Genomic DNA, 20589 nt, shown 5'->3' with positions numbered 1-20589 from the left:
CGCACTGGTAGATTGTGATTAAGGCTCGCGCACGTCCACTACGAATTGATGGGTGATGTGTTGAAAATATTAAAAATATTCCTATCTTAGCTGTCCCCTTCGTCTCATACCCGTTCATCAAACCATCCCACCCGGGTTCACGCTAGCGCTGCATGTTTTGTATTTTCTTTACAGATCCCAAATATAACCCTCCCGTACGATCGTTTCAACACGTACGGGCAGACAAAAATTTGATGTGTGCGTCCTAAATGGACACGAACGCAGCCAAAAACTCAGTAGGGTTATGTCAATCTTTGCCGGTGCTCGTTGACGGACGGATGCTTGAAAGAAGGAGCGTTTTAACTTTTATCACTGTCAGTTAGCGACGGCAAAGGAATGCGATCGGGAACGCGAGTAGCAGAACTGTTTTCTAGGAATAAATCGACCTTCCCGGTGGTTGGGGTTGCAAATCGCTTTAAACCGCTTAAATATTCAACCATGAACGCATTCTTTTCGATGGATTGCTGTGGTTGGCATCGGCGATGGGTTTAATAACACTGTGGTAAAAATTTATCCCATTACATTCGAGTGCATGAAATATCATATGCAAAAGTACACTTTTTTAAATAGCTATATTTATTAAGTTAAAGTACCCAGCCTGTGTAAATTGGTTTTAGATGATAATTTAAGAGTGCTTTCAGTTGTCGGGCACATATCAGGATCCGATTTTGGCCGAGTATGTAGTGTTTTGTGAAGTGAAAAGTTTAGGTAAAACTGGTTTGTAAAATGGAGAATTAAAATCGGTTCGATATCGATTTAATTTGTGATAACATTATTTAAGACAACTTAACGAGTCATTAACCTCCATAGTAAAATGAAATTTGTAGAAAATAATGATAAAGTAAACTTTTTGTGCAAGAAAAATAGAATTTTTGTCGTTCACATGTCTAGAATTCTGAAAATGGTCAAATGAAAATATTGTCCGGATCTCCCCGTTTCGAGTTATTTCTAAAAGTACTACAAAGTTCAATCATATTCGGATTAAGTTATGCTACCCCCGGGATGGTAAGAGATGATAAGTACGGTACGCGCTAGGTTGTTGTAGATGTTACTTATCAGGATCTTCTAAGGTTCTTTAAAAAATATAAAGTAAAACTAAGATAATTTAGACACTGAATCGTTTAGATGTATTAATTATTAATCGTTTAGATGTATTAGTTTTTTTTGACGTCGCTCGCTTAGCAATATTCTTTTGTTTTAAAAATGCATACGTGTTTTAAAAGTGCATTTCAAAATGATACGTACTAAAACATAACGTACTTATACGGCCAGGCCGTTCTAACGAATAAAAAAAAAACATAACGTACTTCAAAAAGTCGTTACAATGGAATAAGCAAACAAAACTGAAAATAAAGCAGCAATATAGTCCATACAATAAACTGACAGACAACTTACATTTAAAATGATAATTCAAATTAATGAATACGTTTTATCAGTTAGAAACAATTTCATTTTCGAGAAAACTATTACATTATCCAAATCAATTAAAAACAACAAATTTACCTTCTTTTTAACTATTTTCAAACAATACTACAAGTGATATATAATTTATATTCATGCATTTACATTCATCGCATGTTATTCAAACTTTGATAAACTCACATCAAATAAACTTTTTGCTTCACAGTTTCTTTGCTACTGTTCAAAACGAAAGCTACCATTTTCTTTCCTCTCAAGACAGAAAGCTAAAGCTTTTTCCTACTCACACCTTCTGTGTATAATTAGCAGCATTCAACAATGATGCCGTTTGCTTCAGCCACGATCAAACGAATTCTCACGCCATCAAACGCACCTTACGCAAGGATCCCTGCACCATTCTATCACCCTTTCTTCTGCATGGTCGTCCCAAGTGATTCGAATTTGTTTGCATTCCCAGCTCTTGTAAAGCGGGCCGAAACGTTCGAAAGGTGCCAAACGCTTTCGATTAACTGTTCAGCTAAACCATTGACTCCGTTTCAAACATGACACGGGAGTCGAATCACGTCCCGCTACGGTTTCGGTAAGGTATCCGCAGAAAAGCTTACACCATTGGCTTTGGCTTTTGGCGAGAAAAAATAATTTCCCACAGTCATCAAACCTCTTTACGTGTGACCGACACGCCGGCCAATAAGCGCCATGCAGGTCAAACCATTGACTGGGCCGGGGGATCTGGCGATCCAAACATGCCTTCCCTAAAATTAAACAACAATAGATGGAAGGTTTTGGTAGGAGGAGATTTGGAGATGGCCTGAAACTGGATCAGCAATTATGATGCTTACGGGACACTAAGCCGTTCTACTGCTGAGTTTGTTTCATTTTGCTGTAGTTGGAAAGAAAGCAATACTTTATTAAAAGCTGCTTTAAAATAGCAAAATTGTGAAACGGATCCAGTACCCAGTATCAACCACATCTAGAGAAAGATGCATCGATGGCCCCAAGCTCATGTTTAATCTATTTCTGATTTCTTAATTAGCTGCCCTGTATGATTATCTATTACAATGAACCTCCCTCCTTCATTAAACCGTGGCAAACGTTTAACTTTCATGGTTCGTCGATAGACAGAGTACAAGCTGACGGAGAAGACGCAGAACGAAGATAAATCGTCTGCTTCATTTGCGCATGTTGCGAAAGGAAGCGCCAAATAGGCAAACCAAACAGCCATCAGCCCGAGCTCATCAGGGAGCAGCTGTCGACATTCGCGAGCTTGATAGTCAGCTTCCTTTTGGCAGTCAATCCAACACCGTCATAAAAAAAACGGAATCGTTCACCATATGGATTCAGCAAACGGCCACAATCCATTGTGAAACAACGTTTGGATTAAAACACTTTTTGGTTGATGCTTCCTTGGTGATGAAGAATGCTTTAATATCTGGCTAGGAGAATATTCAAATATAATGGGCTCAGTACAACTTGCACGAATGATGAGGAAAAGATGTTGCTAGAAACAACTCATTTTTCGCGATCATTTCACATCTTGCCGATCTTGCGTGTTCGTAAGCGCTTATTCTATCAAGTCTCCAGCGTTGAGGTTGGGAAAGGGCTAAACACAAGATAGTTTGAAATAAAAAAGACTTTGAAACAAAAAAAATAGCTTTGATAAAAAATGAAATAAAATATTCTAGTAGTTCTAATATGTTTTTACTTTATATTATTGTTTAATAAATAGAGTTAAAACATTCATTCAACATTAAAACAATAAACACTTATTAGAATTAAAAAAAATTGTGCTGCCCAGTGGCTTGATGGCAGCGGTCTTCACTTGTCTTCACACGAACGGACCGGCCCAAAATCTCATCCGAACCATTCTCCCGTAGCATGGACATGACTATTCAAGTACGTGGTAAAAAAAGTTGATATACGGGCCAGAGGCCATTTTAACCAAAAAAGTGTTAAAACATTCGCAATATCATGAAACATTTCAGCTTTCAATCTAATAAAACGTAACGTAACGTAACGACGAGACGTAACGTTGTAGTATTTAGAAATTTTACTGCCTTAAGTTTGTGTATTGTTTTAAATAATGATATATTTTTTAATTTAATTCTTATCTCTCATAAACCAAGAACATTTTCGGGTAAGATACAAATTCAACGTATGAAAAGGAATGTCCCGATATTTTGATTCTACCCAAAATAGCAAACATATCATAATATTTGGGCTCATCTCGCGGTCATCAATACGTCGCTTAAATACATGAAAGTGTAGCTACACGTTATGCAACACCCTGGCCGAGACACACATTTACCATATTTTCACACCCCTATTCATGTAGAGAAAAAATAACCCTTCAAGCTTCCGTGACCGATCGGATATCGGATTGGTGTGATGATTTTCGCACTTTCTCACTCCAATTGACACGTTGCCCGGTCAACAACGGGTAGCCTCGGGTGCGTGCCAAGCGTGCGTGTGTCACACCTTCCAAGCAGAATGGCTTCAACTCGCCCGTAAAGCTTCAACCACCCTCCCCCTCCCCAAAAAAAAAAGGGTTGCCCGAGTCGGGCTGATCCGCGTAGAATAGGATTTTCCCCCGCGGCTAGTGTGTTAAAGCGCAAAACAGCAACACACGCAACGCAACGCGATATACCGTGCGTGGAGATCCGCCGGAACCGTAAAATGCGTTTGCAGTCGGGTGTGGAATCCGGCGCTCGTAAAATCCGCTCTTGAGCAAAAAAAAAACGACCCTGCCCCGGGGGTTTAGATCGAGACCGGAAAAAAGGATTTTCCTCCTGATTTCCCTGCCGAACGGTTGCAGGAAGGCGTTTGCCAACAATTCGGTAGCTATTTAACGGGCGCGACAACGATTGTTATCACGAACGGGCACGATTGGACACGGAGAAGTGTTGGCGGCGAAATGGAAGGGTTAAACAGCAGCGAAACCTTCTCCTTCGACCGAGGGTGTCAAGTTGGCCCTGCGGATGCGACCTGATTTATCTAGCGGAACATCTTATTTTCAACCCCTTTGCTACCCATCTACCCAAGCGAATCTCATGGGATACGAAAGAAATCCTGATGTAGCTCAAGTCATATTATTCTTCAAACGCTTGGCGTTTATAAAGGATAGAATACAAAAAAGCGCTCTACTTTATGACAAAGTCAAAACAATCCAATCTCAACGCGGCTCGGCGTATAATAAATTCTACTCATTTTAAAACAACAAAACTCTTCTACCATGCTGTGTTTTATTTACAAAAACTTTTCTCGATCACTTTCTAGCCTTTTTTATATGTTCGGATGGCATACCTAATCTGCGTGACACATTTCTTCTTCACACAAATGAAATCACCCTATTTAGCAATTGCATGTCCCACGAACGAGTTGAACTCTGTTTTGATTTGTTTGGTTCCGGTTAATGTGATTTTGAAGTTAAATCGTTCCCAAGTGAAATAGAGACCCCCTTGCAGTAATCAGTCGTGTCGAAAGATATTTTTAATATGATAAACAATCTTTATCCTGTTCTTGGAAGGGATTTTTAAATGGTTACTCTCTGCACTCTGAAAGAATAAAAAAATTGTGGATAAAATTTGGAAACTGTTGTTTTTATCAAACAAAATATATCTTAAAATGCATTTTTCAACAAATACTTCATAGCAAATCCGACCAAAATATTTGATATCTAGTGAACTTTACGGGCTAGGTCGTTCGGTGTCATTCTCATGACATGACCAGTCCACATGAAATTGGCGTCATTGTGGCAGATCCTTCATTGACCTTCCACAAATCCGGTGCAAAATGTCCTTCCAGACATCTCGATCGCGACTTAGAGGAATTTATCAATTTTGAAACAAGTCCATAATTCAGACCTTTATGTGCTCACTACATAGCAATAAGTATTCAGCAAAACATATATTAATTAAAGGATGGCCTCAAATATTGGCGTTTGATATACCGACCAGAAAATATAATCTGATCTGTCCTGATCAATCAACCTTAAAACAGCGATAAGTGGTTGTTTCTCTTTCCTAAAAAATCTCGTAAAGGATTTTGCTGAAAACATTTAAACAAACAATAATCCTTGTCCTCTTCAACAACAAATTCCTGGAACACCGAGCATACCAACATGGGTTTTGATCCTTGCGTTTTCTTTAATGTACACATTCCTGCAAAGGCCACCGAGGTCACGTCAATGGCATCCTAATCGTGACAGGTCCGGTTTCAAAGCAAAGCAAATCATTTATCCCTTCCACTTTGGGCCCCTCCCTGCGCCATACCTGCCAAAGTCCTGCCAAAGGATGATCTCGGGATCCATTAAAACTGTCACATTATTTGGATAATGAAGCTGACAAAAAATGGCACCTGAAACTGGACAAAACGTTTGCTCCGACACTTGACAACTACACCGGTGCCGGGTGCACGGGACGGGAACAAACCACTCCTAAAGTGTCTATCGCTCCGGTTCGGGATCGGGGCCTTTTAATCTATATCAATTAATCCTAACGGACATGGATCGTTTTGTACCGTTGCTCAGTGCTCTTCCACTCGCCCACAGCTCCTTCTTCCGTACCTTCCAGTCCGAGAAAGCCAGCAGCAAACAGCGTTTTTGGTTCGGTTTAATCGAAACAACTCAAATCTCCACACCTGTCTGTCTCGTTGGCGGTCGACCTAAACAGGTCCCGCACTTGGCCGCTCGCACCACACCAAAGCACCCCCCCCCCCCCCCCCACCCCCCTATGGTCTGAATGTGAAGTTGAGCTTTGACGATGCACCGACCCAAACTTGACACTTGTGCAGCTTGTGTCTCCGTATCCGTTTCCACCATCCATAACCGGCCATCAAAAAAACAGAAACACTCAATATTTCGGGAGGGCCATTCTGTCAAACAAACTAGCCACTATTTAGTGCTGTATTTTTTATTTTGTTTCGAATTATAAAGCACTTTTTCCTCTTGCCCATGCATCAATGCGTGGTGGCATTTTGTCTTTTGTCTTTGATGTACATTTTTTAGCTAATACCTCCCACATGATGCCCGGTGAGAAAAAGACAGCAAAAACATTGTACAAGCAGCAACTCACAAAAAAAAAAAAACACACACATGATGTACCCTCAATTAACAGCCTCCATCAGCTTTGGCTGCGGCGTGATTGTTTGCGCGGAGTGGCAAAAATGCATCCCCAAAATAGCCACTTAAGCCCGACGTGTGCACTGTGTTCGCTCACGCTTACTCATTTCGCTCGTCGGACGTGTCAATTCGTTAAAAGCAGACGGGATGAAATGTCAATCGAATTAGGTTTGAATTTTGGGCGCAATGAAATGGAAACCCATTCTTCACCGCGCCCGCTGCGCCGTCGGAAGCGGGTATGGTGGATTAGTGGAGGTCAATGTTTGACTTTGATAGTTTATGAGTGCCGTAAAGGGAATCGGTATGCCGGAGCGTGATGGAAGCGTAGTCGAAAACGCTGCACCAACTTTGACGATTGCCATTTTGTCAAGAATTATTGACGGCGACAGAACTGGAAGCCGGAAGTCCAGCCAAGTGGATGGGTTTGATTGGTTTTGAAATAATTCCGACTTCGTGTTTCGGGCCGGATTCATTGCGTGTGTGCCGAACTAAGTTCGATGAGGGCTTTGTGAAATGTACGGTCCTGACATACCCACAATCTTGCAGTCATGTAAATTTGTATGGCAAAATTGCAGTCAGATACGAATAACAAATTATCGAGCAAATTAAAATTTACAGGATATAAAATTAAAATGATGAGCATGCAAGATTCGTGCTCGTGAAGAGCGAAATTTGAAGCTTTAAATCATGTAATTTCAGGAGAAAATTAAGGACAAGTTGTTTAATTGGCTGTGAGAAGAAATATAAAGAAATTATCTTTTTTTTTTATTTGTCATTGAATTATTCAATTCAAATCATTATTATTCTGATTTATAAAATACAAAACAATATTAATTAAGAATTTTATTTGGGAAAAAAATTATCTGTTTATCAGGACTAATAATCAAAATTTGGGGAGAAAATTTTGGACAAGCTCACGAATTGGCTGTAGAAAGAAATATACAGAAATGATCTATTTTATTTGTATTTTATATCATTAAATTGTTATCAAAACTGGTTTAAAAATTAAAGAAAAATGTCTATCAAAAATTATTATTTAGAAATAAAATAATTATGTATCAATAAATGAATATTTTTTTTTAAATTACTGCTTGATCCTCGTTGATCAAGCCTAATTACAAGCTGAAATTAAGTTATTCGCAATGTGCTCTTGGAGTAATGAGTGCCACAAAAAAGACAATTTAATTAGAGTTCTCAGAGGAGATCATACTACACACCTCATTTAGTACAATTAAATGGATATTCTGCATCTTTAAAATCCTGTATCTTTATCGGAAGACGTCCCATTCCTTCATGAAAGCTTCATCAACCACGCGGTTACGCTACCACCAATTTTAATTGAGTTCTCAAGTGAGTGAAAATGCATGCTATTTGCACAATTTCGCCCCACACAAAGCCAATTCCACACACAAAGTATTGTGCGGTCAATTGCGGCTGTTAAATGGTGGAGAAAAAATGATAAATTGACTCGCGGGCCCCACACCGGTCGCATTCCGTGCGAGTGCAATTGCATCGTTATTTGTTGGGGGTTTTATTTTTTTGTTGTTTGTACATTCTCTCACCATTTTACCGCGTGTCCATTTACGCGTCATCTTCATCAGTGCTGCAACGCGGTGCTAATGGCTCATCCGGGTCGCGTTTTCGTGTTGCGATTCGTGATTGCTGCAGGACATTACTCCGGGGTCCCGTCGCTTGGCGAAGGTGACAATTAACAATGCCCAATCCCATTTCGTGCTGGGTACGCATCGCGGTTGCCGGATGAAAGTGAATTTGTTCGTTGATTGCACCGTGACCATTCGCACCAGGCCGAGCACTTTTGCTGTGCCATGGTTTTTGGCGTTCTAAAAGAAAGCATTACCTTGCGTACGTGGGCCAGCACGTGCGGGTATGCAATAATGATGCGCCAACGCGCTGCAGCACTTGCAGCGACCGATGAGGTGGATGCAATTTCACGCCACCACCAGTAGTGACACAGTGTTAGTTTATTTTTTCGGTAAATTTAGTGTCTCATCAACTGTTACTCGTGCACGTGACACCTCAGTCACGACTAATCATCGGGGAAGATGTTCACTCCCATCGGGCCGTATAATCCCTTAAGACTGTTAAATTGAATTTCAACAAAACGTATCAGATACTCGCTGCCCGATCGAACGCGTATCGAATGATATTTATTGGACACGGCACAAGCCACATCAGCCCACAGCCGACGGAGAGTCGCCCCTTACGATTAATTTGCGAAAGGGCACATCTCCTCGCTCTGTATGTGTATGCAAGGGAAAACCCTTCGGGGATGCGCACTGATGCACCAGCTTTGGGTCGCGTGGCCAAGATGATACGCGTCATTTGATGCTCGTTTGCCGGTTCTATCTAGTGTGAGATACTCCGGGTGCGGTATATGCAATCCTGTCAGAAAACAAAACTGTACATCATCCTTGAAGAGTGAGAGCTGCGGAATACCTTAGAGGCTCGCAAAGAAAGACAGAATTCGGAAAAGGAATAGGAATCGCACAGAGAGTGCAGTAAAAAAAACCCTCACGAAGCACAACGTAAAAGCATGACGTACATTTTGGTCAAAGTTATGATTTATGGACGCTAGTAACAGACGTAGTAAATTATTCACTCAATCGATGATGAGGTTTCTTCATGCTATGCCTGATTTGTTTGACTTACGTTGTGGCATTCTGAGCAGAATTCCCCCCAGTAATCATTGTATCAATGTAGCCAAAGAACAAAGAGCTGAATGTTGTAAGTTAATAAACAAATTGATGCTGAGCTTGATAAATCAACTTACCCGTACTCAATGCTATTTGTTTCTTATACTTTACGTGTTACTTTTCACAGACTATTGCGCGTTTCGGTTACATCCCTTCGATTGGATTTTTTCTTCGTAATAATAGACAGGCCATATTAACTTGTTTTAACACTATTCCGGATAGTCAGTCCTTGCTACGAGTTTTGGCACAGTCCTGTCGTGTGGAACCGACACTGCTACCAGTCAAACCACTGAGTCGCATTTAATAAAATCAATATTATATTATATATTAAATATTAAAATATGTAATATATAATATAGGATATTAAAACAAAAAAATAACTAATTTATTCTTTATCTAACGGTTATTTTCACTAAATTATAACACAAAACGAAACTTGGTGTAATGAATGTCGTTATGTTTTTATTTACTCACTCAATTATTAAATCACAAATGCATCACCTTCTACAATACATGTTGCTTCAAATCAAACTGTGTCGATTTAGTTAACAAAATACAGAATTAAAAATAATTGCAGCATAATGAAACAAAAAGCTATTTTCTGGAATAATTTGCATTTGCTAAATACTCATACATTTATTAAAATGAATCGTCCGCACAGCTTCTGATGAAGCTATTCTTAAGGATTCAACGAAATGCTAACCGGTGGTTAAAATAAATAACAATACGTGAGACAGTTGTTTTTGTTTAACAGCTTAACAACACTGTGACATTACACGAACAACTATTTACAACTGCGTCTATTTACAGGGTGTGCTTTGCGCTTTCGCAAACAGTTGAGCTCTTTACGTCGAAGGCTAGTTTGGTGGTGTTCTGGAGGCTGTCGGTGGATGCTGAACATGCTGTGGGGGTATCTGATAGGGACTAAACCGATTCCCCAGCTGTCTCGATCGCATTTCGCCGGGCGTCGGTGATCCAGGGTTTGGCGAGGGGCTTGAAACTGGCGGTGCCGGAGGTGGAGTGTGAGGGCTCTGTCCTGCGGCAGCCGCCACGGCAAGGGACGCTTGTTGCTGCAGAAATCCGGGTGGAATTTGTGGTGGCCACTGGCCACCGGTTGCCTGCCACAGTCCGAGATTGAGTGCGCCAAGACTTGCCGGAGGTCGCTGGTACATCTGGGGCAGCAGTAACTCACTGTAAGGTGACCGGCCCCAGAGCTGCAGGTGCTGACGAGCTTTCTCAAAAAGTGCTGCCTGTGCGGAACCGTCCGGATCCTGACTGGACGCAAACTGTGCCATCGCCATCGGGTCTGGGAAGAGGCGCATCGGTGAGCGGAGATGTTGTTCTAGCAAGAGGGCATCCATTGGGTCCCTGAGAAATAAACGAAGTTATACGACATTCAGGATTAAGGATTATTTCGTAGGAAACTCTTTTGAATTAATTGGTTTTGTATTTCCCAATCCCTGTGCCAGCTAGCATGAGTTTGCTTTCCAATTCCACTCCAAAAGAAATTCGTCCATGCAACGATGTAACAAATTCTTCGCAAGTAATTTCAAGCTCTGACACACCCACAGCATACCAAGAATTGTACTCCTCATCATAATCATCATCATCATCATCATCATCATCTTTTTCCAGCTAATATCCTCTGGACCAGAGGTAGAGCAACATAGGCCTGCCACTGCAACCAACAAAGGACTTGTCCCGGCAACGATCAGTTATTAAATAACTATAAACTTCGCTTCATTTTCAATTTCACACGACCATAAACCAATTCACGTGATCGGTTTGACTACGACGATGAGGTGCTTTCGGAGCGATCAATTTCGTTCGTTCTTTGAGGCTCGCAAAAAAGGAGGCTTGAAGAAAGGGAACCTGCACTCACAATTCCGTCTGCCACCAGATATCAGGTGGGAAAAAATAGGTTGAATATCAGCGAAGGTACCAAGCGTTGCACCCAACCATCGTTTACTGACTATTTTTCTGGGCAAAGCCTTGGTAGATTGGCTTCTTGCAAGAGGAGAAGCATACCTCTTTCTTCCGGCAGCTCTCTTGGTTCTGATGCCAGCCGAAGATGAAACAGCACTGCCTCCGACCAGCGGCTCCATGAAGGCTCGCAACGATCGGCCGCAAGACCAAATCACTCCCGAATGCTTCCCACCTCGGTCCAAAACCGCGGTGGAACTTTGGCAGTCACGAAACAGGATCGTTTCCCTTCCGAGCAGCCTCACAGCGAGCGAGACGGTCCCCAAATCAATGGGAGCCGTTGAAAAGAGCGGCGAGAAAGGAAGGCGAACATGAAACGACACTCGAGCCGCGATCGCACGATCTGCCGCCCTGTAATTTTCGAATGCCGCTCTGGTGATGATATTAGCCTGAAGGGCTGTTCGCTCCTTTTTTGTTCGCCGGTCATCCACGCGGACCGTCCGTTCGCGCAGGGCCAATGTTTATGCTTGCTTCGCTCGCTTGCGGATAAGCACCCACGGCGAAGGACTTGCGAAAAGGAAGAGCGCAAGCACGCAAACGGAACCGACCGAGATCTGGTCCATCCGTCGGAGATTCCTTCACACCTCGCGTACAACAAATTAGAGCCTTCAATTATTAGCTGCTATCATCGGGTGTAATTATGAAAAATCTGACCAATTGTACCATTCTCGGGGGTTTTCCATTTTTTTTTGTTTCTCACCACATTGTCCCTCTCGTTTGCACTTGTTGCCTTCCATGGCTATACGTTAGGTTCTTAAATGTATACTGAAGAAGCTTTCAGTTTCGCAACAAACAGAACCAGCGCCAAATCGCCGCGTTCCAGATTGACAGGTCTTCAAAAATGAGTGGCCAAAAATCATAAAAATTCTTTAATTTCTCGCTTTATTGTACGAGATGCGCATCCAAAACGTCGATCGTTGCTCATTCTTTTCCAATCACTGACCCAACGTTGCAACCCCCTCATAATTTGCTTTCGGTGTCCATATCGAGATGCACTTTAACCGCTAATCATCTTCCGGTTTCACGCCTCACATTCTTCGCGACGATGCATTACAGCAAAAAAAAAGCACGGTGGCTGTTGCGGCATCCCACTGCAACTCCCGATCGGTGGATGGCCCTTTAATTAAGCCAAAAGGGTTTTGCCGATACCGCACCCAAACACCTCGAGCTTATTGTCCAAGTAAAGGTTCAATTTTTGACCAAACGAAGCTGAAGCATTCTTTTTGGGAAGTACTCTTAAACGGTATGGATATTTTGCTTTATTTTTTTCTGTCAGCTGTAGTAGCGTGATCTTATGCAACAGATCATTTGCTACGGAAAAGGTAGCGTAATGGGTAACCTACAACCAACCTACAAAAAGATATCAAGAACCTGCGAGATATTAATTTTTGAACTCATTTAATATCAAAGTAGTCATTCTCCATTTTCATCACCTTTTTTCGTAAAAGGCTATCACCGTAGCCAGTTGCACCCTATTTAATATTTATTATTTCTATATTTAATATTCTTTTCTTTCTGTATTCAATAATTCTAAATATGAATTCCAGCGACAACCCAAAAATCACGGTCGATGTGGTTTTTCACTATGTTTGACGAATGGCAGGTGAATAAAGCAAACCCCCCTTTATGACGACTGGACGAACACCATGGCACAGGATCAAACAACTGAAACATCAATCTTCCTGTCCAAAGCATGTGCTAACGGTTCCGGAGGCAATTTATTTTGATTCTCTCTTTTACAAAATTTCTCCAAACTGCAACACTCTAGCAGCCAACATTGCGTCTCACTGTCTGTCATTTTCAAATGCATCAACTGCACCCGATCCAAACCCTTCGAATGGGCTTGAAGATAGCCTCATCTGCCTGGGACGCTCCTTGTCACAGGCGGCTCAGACTTACGGGGCCTCCCTTTGGCACAAATGCGCTCTCCAACACATCGGTCGGCAGTCATAAATTATTATCGCCCGGCATGTTACGCTTTACGGCTCGAAGTTCATCAATTTCGTGTAAATTACTACGCAGCCCGCAGAACGCACTCGAGGTGGTTAATGCGAATGCCGTACGCCGGGAAGATCTTTCTTTGTGCCATTCTCGCGGTGTACCGCCATCGGCAACTACCTTTCGGTTTACTTTTTCGTCCGTTCTCCTCTGTACACCTCTCGAAAGGTGTTGTAAGGATTTTATCAATCATTACGCGCATCGAAGGGTTTTCCAAACGTTCGCCTTTAATTTTTGCCGCGTCCTTTGACGCAACAACAATCGGACGCCAGTATCCGTTCGCGGCTGCAAAGAGGCGGCAATCAACGCCCCAAAAATCCAACCAATGGAAGCGTCCTCCTTCTCCCAGAAAAGCTCCGCAAACGTTTAGTCCGGGGTACGGTGCGGGATGCGGGCACACCGGGAGGGGAAACGCCAAGCTTCGCGACGTCTTGCCCGGGGGCCAGCGCAGCACAGTTGTCAGAATAATTACGACCACTTTTAACAGTCATTTAGCCCCGTTTTGCCTTCCTTTGGTCGTTTTTTTTGTTTTTTTGTTTTTGCGCAACGCCTTCATGCAACGCGCGATTTGTGCTGCTCGAACGCTTTTACGAAGGTGCCGAATGTGCCGCTCTGTAATCAACACTTTAGTGAAACGAAAACGAAACCGTGCTGCAGGGCCTGGCGAGCGGCACACGGTGCGAAAACGGGCTGAGAAAAACGTCGTCATTTTATTTCTCATCTCAATCGCGCGAACGCACCGGGACCTTCCAGGGAGATTCCCCCAAGGCAAACTGGACGCGGACTGTAGCCAACTTGTCACACAGGGCACAGAAACAAAACCAAACCATCAACGAGCAAGTACAATTGAGCCAGCGGTAAAGAAGTGCATAATCGACTGAAAGGTTACGTAGAGAAAAGTTCAGCTTACGACGCGATATTTCTCAAAACCATTTCAACAATGTCACCATTACTGGAGCGATTGCTAAATAAACTTATTTATAAAAGGGATGTATCTTCCGCTGCATCAATACTTACATGCCACCGTAACTGAAATTATACAAGGGACAAGTGTTAAGAGATTTTCGTTTCTTGTTTTATGCGAACTTCTCCAGTACAGTAAATAATATGGTTTTGAAGGTGCCACATGAACAGGTTGTACAGGTGTGTCTTATTTGCATGACCGGAAGAGCCTTAGCATAGATCAGAAAAACTCAACTAAATCAAACAAACTTTAAATCAGCAACTCACAAGGTAAACATTAATTTAGCTGTATTAGACGGAGCCAACGCTTCTACTTACCTATCAAAGTCGGTCAGCCGCGAGGAGTCCCGAAATCCCTTGGCGAATGGATTGGAATCGATTTTTAGCTTCGTTATCAGCTGATTCTGATAGGCGGTTACTGCTGTGAATACAGTTTCGGGAAAGACGTACGTTTTGTGGTCCACCTCCTGTAGCTCCTTTGGTGTGTTGGGGATATTTTGTCCTGGTCCAAGACGCACAAGATGAACCCTTGGCTGATAACGGTGCATCGAGTTGAGTACAATCTGGAAAAGCATCATTCGTTGAAATTGAAAACAAATGCTAATTAAACTATTTATAAAATACATTTTAAAAAATATTGAAATATTTGTAATAGTCTATAGAATCTAAATTATTTTGTAGAAATAAAAGTCTATAAATAAATATTTTACTAATCCAATTCCGATTTCATATCCTTAAGAATGTTTTACGTTATGTGCTGACCTAATTTTTTCAATTAAAAATTAAAGCAATATGCTAAATGATCTCTCCTCTCTTCTTCCATTTCACCAACGCACTTTAAACAAACTTTAAGTAAACAATAATTTATAAATTCCTCGTGTACTAACGTTTTTTCCCCTTTTTAGTACCAGTTGAATCCTGAAAGTTTAATGCGTAGTAAACAACTCAACACAAGCACTAAGCTGATAAAAAAACAGCAACTTCACATTGAAGATACAACCGGGAAAATGATGGCTGCAGCAGTAGTGGAAATTATTTTGCAAGGCAGATAACTGCTCCGCTCGGATATTCCGCTCATCCAAACCTCCGTAAAATGGGTGTTTGCGCACTTGCGTGAAGAATGTGTTGTTGCCATTTCCTCGAAAGGAAATAAGGGTGAAATACAAAAAAAAAAGAAATACCTCCCCAACAGGCTAAAACGAGCTAGCACCGAATATCGTCATCGAGCACGTACTGCGCCAAAGAAGGAGAAACACGATCGACTACAGCATCCTTCCATCAGCCAGGGGCTACACCCACACAATCACCATAAGTGGACGGGCGCTAACACCATGAAAGGAAATATGATATTCCAGAGACGAAAGGGCCATGAATTTGACAACCGACAACTACCACCACCATCATCACGGCCTCACGCTCAAGAAAACGCTGGTTCTCCCCAGCAACGTCCACAGCGACGAGCGACGAGAATAAACCATTTATAAGGGGGAATGGCAATCCATAAATTATGATTTGATGAAATTGATATCGCCCCCACGAGATACGAGCGAGAGAAAATCGAGCTCCACCGCACCGCTCCACATCGCAACCAACCCATAATGGCCACCAATGGTGGTGGACATCGGGCAAAAATGGCGCTCAATGCTGGGCGAGTCCGTCGGTCGGTTTATGTTTCCCCTCGAGGGCACCCGGACAAACTGTTCCGATGGGTTAGCGGAATCGTTAAAGCAAATATCAATAATAAAGAGATAAACACAAAAAATCGATATTTTCCAACGACCTGTCGGGCGGAGAGTGGAATGCACCGGGAAGGAATCCTATTCCTGCTCACTTACAAGCATTCCAACTGGGAAAGGTGTTGAGGGAACATCATCACCTTGAAGTTGCAATACATACACGTGATAGTTAGCGAATTTTGTTTCCTGGTATATAATCGTACATCGTTCACGTAGTAAATAAGTTCTTTGGTGCAAACCATTCGGGAGGATTGTATATTGAGGCAAAGAAGTTATGGTAGCAAAAAACCCTCTTGAGGACACGAAAAATTCTTTATACTGTTTTACTTCTTCGCTAGTAAAAAGTCTCACTTCTACCTAGTCCGACTCCCAGAACCGAAGACACTTTAGACAATAAACCCAAACAGTACGACAGAACACTACGTGGAAATCCTTGGAGTATTTGTCTGGTACAGGCATTAAAGCTAAACCTCACACCATTTGGTCTCTTGCTCCAACCCGGTGGTTTGCGATGTTGGCAGCAGGGTATGTCGACTTCGGACCACCACGACAGCAGATAACCCACATAATTTATGAACGATGTTTTATAGAGACATTTCCCCGGTAATTAGTGTTACGAAGGCGCAACGTTACAGCGTTCCCACTCCCGCGAAACAGCTTCGATCTCGCCACATTGCGACAGACATCCCGAGTACACACGTGCAATCGACAAATCGACTGTAAACAATGCTCGGACTGTATGCGAGCTGCAAAATCTGCCCGTTTCGCCGGTGACAGTACTAATCAACATAATTTATCGACACGTTCTAGGCGCGTTCGGACGGGTGAATGGAAAGGTTTACATCGCTATTAAAACCAGCTGTGGCTCCAGAACACAACTCCGGGGCCGTATATACCAGTTGTGGATTTGTAATGCACCGTCCGCAAGCTTATTATGATCGAGAAGTTATCCATTCTGTGACTAATAGCTTGGGAAGCGATCAATCAATACACTGTGCCACGTTTGGTGAGCTATTCTATCGAACTTAGAACCAAGCAACGTACATTCAACGCATCTCGAGCCATCCCCAGGAAGAGCTCATCAGCTAAATTCCTGCTGGAAAATGGATTCACTTTTCCGAAGCACCCACACAAACGCACAGACCCACAGACACGCGCGCGCATTTTCCAGCTCTGCTGCAGAAAGCAGAAAAACTGCTCACCGAACGGGAAACCCATCACACTTCAACAGTTTCCAGCGTTGGACCAGCCTGGACCAGCCCGGGCAGGAAAGCGGGCTGAGCCCGGGCAGCGGGTCTGATGTTTCGTACCTAATTTATCAAGCTAACACCTCGCCACCATTGGAACACCGAGAGGTTGGCTCTTTCATGGTGTTGGCGTACACTTCACCACCGCCACTGCTGGATGGAGCCATTTTTATGCTAAGCACCATCAGATAGACTGAACGCCTCACCGGGACTGAAACAAGCACCTGGGAGGAGGAAAGCCGCACGAAGGGTAGAAGGAGTGAAGCACCACTACCGTATACTACCGTGTTGCCAGTGTTTGCTCGCTGGTTTGGTTGCTTTACACAACCGTACCGAAGACATGCGCGCTTTATCAGCTTTCCTAAATTTGCGTCCCCTCATCGCATTCCCCTATTCGCTACGTCACACCCCCGCCAGGACGGGTAAAAGGACGACGGTCCAGCACCAACACAAATCAACGGTGCGTGCTGTTAGTGGGAGCTTACTTACACCATCGCACACTACACCGGGCGCTTGTGTGAGTAGCATTTCCTTGCACGGGCCTGCAAGGCTCTGCTTTCAAAGACAGAGCGTGTGGTGGTTTCAGCAGCGCATGTTACCATGGCGACCGCTCCACCATCACAGAAAACTGGGGAGCGCAGGCGAACACGATGGGATTAACTGTCCACCAAAGCGACAACCTCTTGCAAGAGTGTTAGCGTTGGCTGTAGTGGTAGTAGTCGCTGCTTTGCCCACTTTAACACCCTGGAATTTGTGGGCCGCATCGGTACGGGAATGCACCCGGAGGACGACCGAGCACGGTGGAACTGCTAAACTCGACGACAAATCGATTCTTCTAACAGCTTTTCACAGATCGTCTCCTTGTTCGGTGGCCGGGTGCGCTTCGGTTCAGTGGCTTGGAACACCATGGCCGGGCAAGGAAAACGACGCTCCTGTCGCACCCTAGCTGTACTAGTCTGTATGCCATGATTAAGAAGACTAAATTTGGAGGTAAGGTAGTACATCAGCATGCCGGGGTAAAGAGCAAAACGAGAACTAGCAGATGCTTCTGATTAGGATCGGTACCCGCATCCTTTCCAGATAACACTTAACTCCATTCTTCGCTTGGCTCCAATTTGTGCCCTTTTTCCACCACTAACACGTATGCGAAACGTATGCGTACACGAGCAGCACACACTTACACCACCACGTCAGACCACAGGCCACAAGTCCGGGGATAGTGTTGGCGTGAAAAACTTGTCCGCATATAGAACGGTTCATTTTCAACATTCTTAATTACAAGTTTTATCTTATCGTCACGCCGGATGTTGCGAACGGTTGGAAGGGATGCTTCGCTCTTTTTTGAAATTCTGAGCACATCGATCGAACGCATACACGATATTTTACCCCTTTTTCGGATTCTAGCCAATGTTTCTATCCGTTTAAGTATGACCTCTCCTTCAGACTATAAAAAAGCGATAGAGCAAACGAGATGGCTTATTGAAATTAGATTATAGATCATATGTCTTTCGTATTGTCTTCTTGAACTAATCAATCGCGAATTTCAAATAACTTTAAAACATTGAATTTATGGAATTTATTTACAAAATTTAGCAGACAGATTAACCCTGCTAGTAGTGTCTTTAAATGTCTTCTGTCGATCAAGGTTGGTCGTGAAAGCCAAAATAATTGTATTGACTTTGTCCTTCTGGAATCATTCTTATCACATCTTATCCTGCAACTCAAAGAGCTAGTTATTCCAGCATTTTTACCTTCATTATCCTTCAAATCGTATTGGGAAAAAAAAGACCGGTGTTTTAGCCAGCTTTAGGATTTAGGAGTGCGGAGGCCCTGAGCAACAATAATTTTTGGGCCCCTAATAAAAAAGCTTTTATTATTAAATATATTTTACGTTTTATTTGAAAACGATGGAAAATACCTATAGTTCATTTTTTTACTTTATTTAATTCAAATATTCTATTTTGTTTAATGTTATTGATTTTATTTATTTTAGTTTAAATTTTTCTTCAAGTAAATAGAATAAAATTAGATTCTAGTATTTTTGGAGTTCATTTGCAACTGTATTTAATGTTTCAAATATTATACTTTTCTATAAGTATAAGCTAAATATTTTTGCAACTGACTTTGCTAATGGCGAATTTAATATATCTTGCTCTACAGTAGACTTTGTTTTATAAAATTATCTTGGATTGTACCCGAAGCTTGCTAACTTTTTGTTTAGCCCGCTTCCTGGATAAGGTAAATCCTCAACTCTCGGCCTGTCTCAGCTCGAGGTCCCTCGCAATTGCTTAATTTGCTTACCGTTAAATCCGCCACTGCCGAAGCGGTATATGAGTATTGAAATGAGATACAGAAACTAATGCATCTTCGAAAGTCCTGTCATGTATTTTGGGTGTAGAGTCACTTGTCGCCTCCACAATACTTTGTTTATTGTCTGCCTCTTTGAAGAACCATAAAGCAATAATTTTTATATCCAAGCCTCTGATTTCTAGTACTATTATGAGCGATTGACGATGCTGTGGTTGACCTGAGCATATTAGGAATTTCCTTCAGAGATTTTCATCCAATATACCGTGGTATGTGACGATGATCATTGTCATTTTTACAAGACATTGCAGTTCAGATTGATGATTAATTTGATAAAATCAATAATTATTGTGGCTTTTGGGAACACCAACAGGATTAATTTTCCTATATGAAATTCCAAGCTCATTATCGCCAAAAGAAACAACAAGATACCGAGTACTTACTCTTGCTATTACATAGAACTCAATGCAAACAAGCATTGTAATCTTTGTTGCCGTATTTTAAACACTTTAGTCCACAGCGATAAACAAAACCAAACCAGCTACAGCACGCGCACACCCATGGTGTGGTTTTTGGTTACGTGTGACAAACACATTCCAGTCGCCTTTCATTCTACCCACCCTTTGCACATATTGGGGTTCGCTTCAGCTCGTACAAGACGGAAAGTATGTCGATCCACTGGAATCGAAATTTTTAAAACACCAACACCAGAAACGCACCCAGCGCGGTGACCCACCACCACGCGCTCCGAAGCGCTACGGGCGGTCTCTTCGATTCCAAGCTCTCCACGGTGGCTCAACGGCACTACGATCAGCTCCTGTCCATCGGTCACCACAAGCACCCTTCTAACGGTTTCGCGCTAACACGCCAAACCGAAAACTGCACCGCGGGACCGCGGGAGCTTCGTATTTAAAAAGCGGATTGGATCGCTTAGCCACTACGGCTCTGGTCTGGGCATGGTCTCATATCGGATGACGAACGTTCTTGGGGTTTATCATGACATCGGAAAAGGTGGAAGAATTTCGATTTATTGCCTGATAAAATACGACCCACACATGGATTGACCC

The 20589-nt window shown here is 42.6% G+C and overlaps 1 protein-coding gene across 1 annotated transcript in view; it reads right to left on the bottom strand.

Moving 5' to 3' along the window:
* Positions 1-10145: 10145 nt before the first annotated feature.
* The window catches only part of LOC128302399 (T-box protein H15-like), a 45777-nt gene continuing 35333 nt past the window's right edge, over positions 10146-20589 (bottom strand). Inside the window, exons 5-7 of the mRNA XM_053039218.1 lie at positions 14551-14795; positions 14287-14298; positions 10146-10656 (exon numbers count right to left, since the gene is read on the bottom strand). Of these exons, the coding sequence (XP_052895178.1) occupies positions 10146-10656; positions 14287-14298; positions 14551-14795 (768 nt within the window). The remainder of the gene's footprint in view (positions 10657-14286; positions 14299-14550; positions 14796-20589) is intronic.

Source organism: Anopheles moucheti, chromosome 3, assembly GCF_943734755.1.
Source record: "Anopheles moucheti chromosome 3, idAnoMoucSN_F20_07, whole genome shotgun sequence".
Classification (NCBI taxonomy): Eukaryota; Metazoa; Arthropoda; class Insecta; order Diptera; family Culicidae; genus Anopheles; species Anopheles moucheti.
The sequence above is the reverse complement of the archived record's forward strand: the minus strand, read 5'-3'. Positions and strand labels throughout refer to the sequence as shown.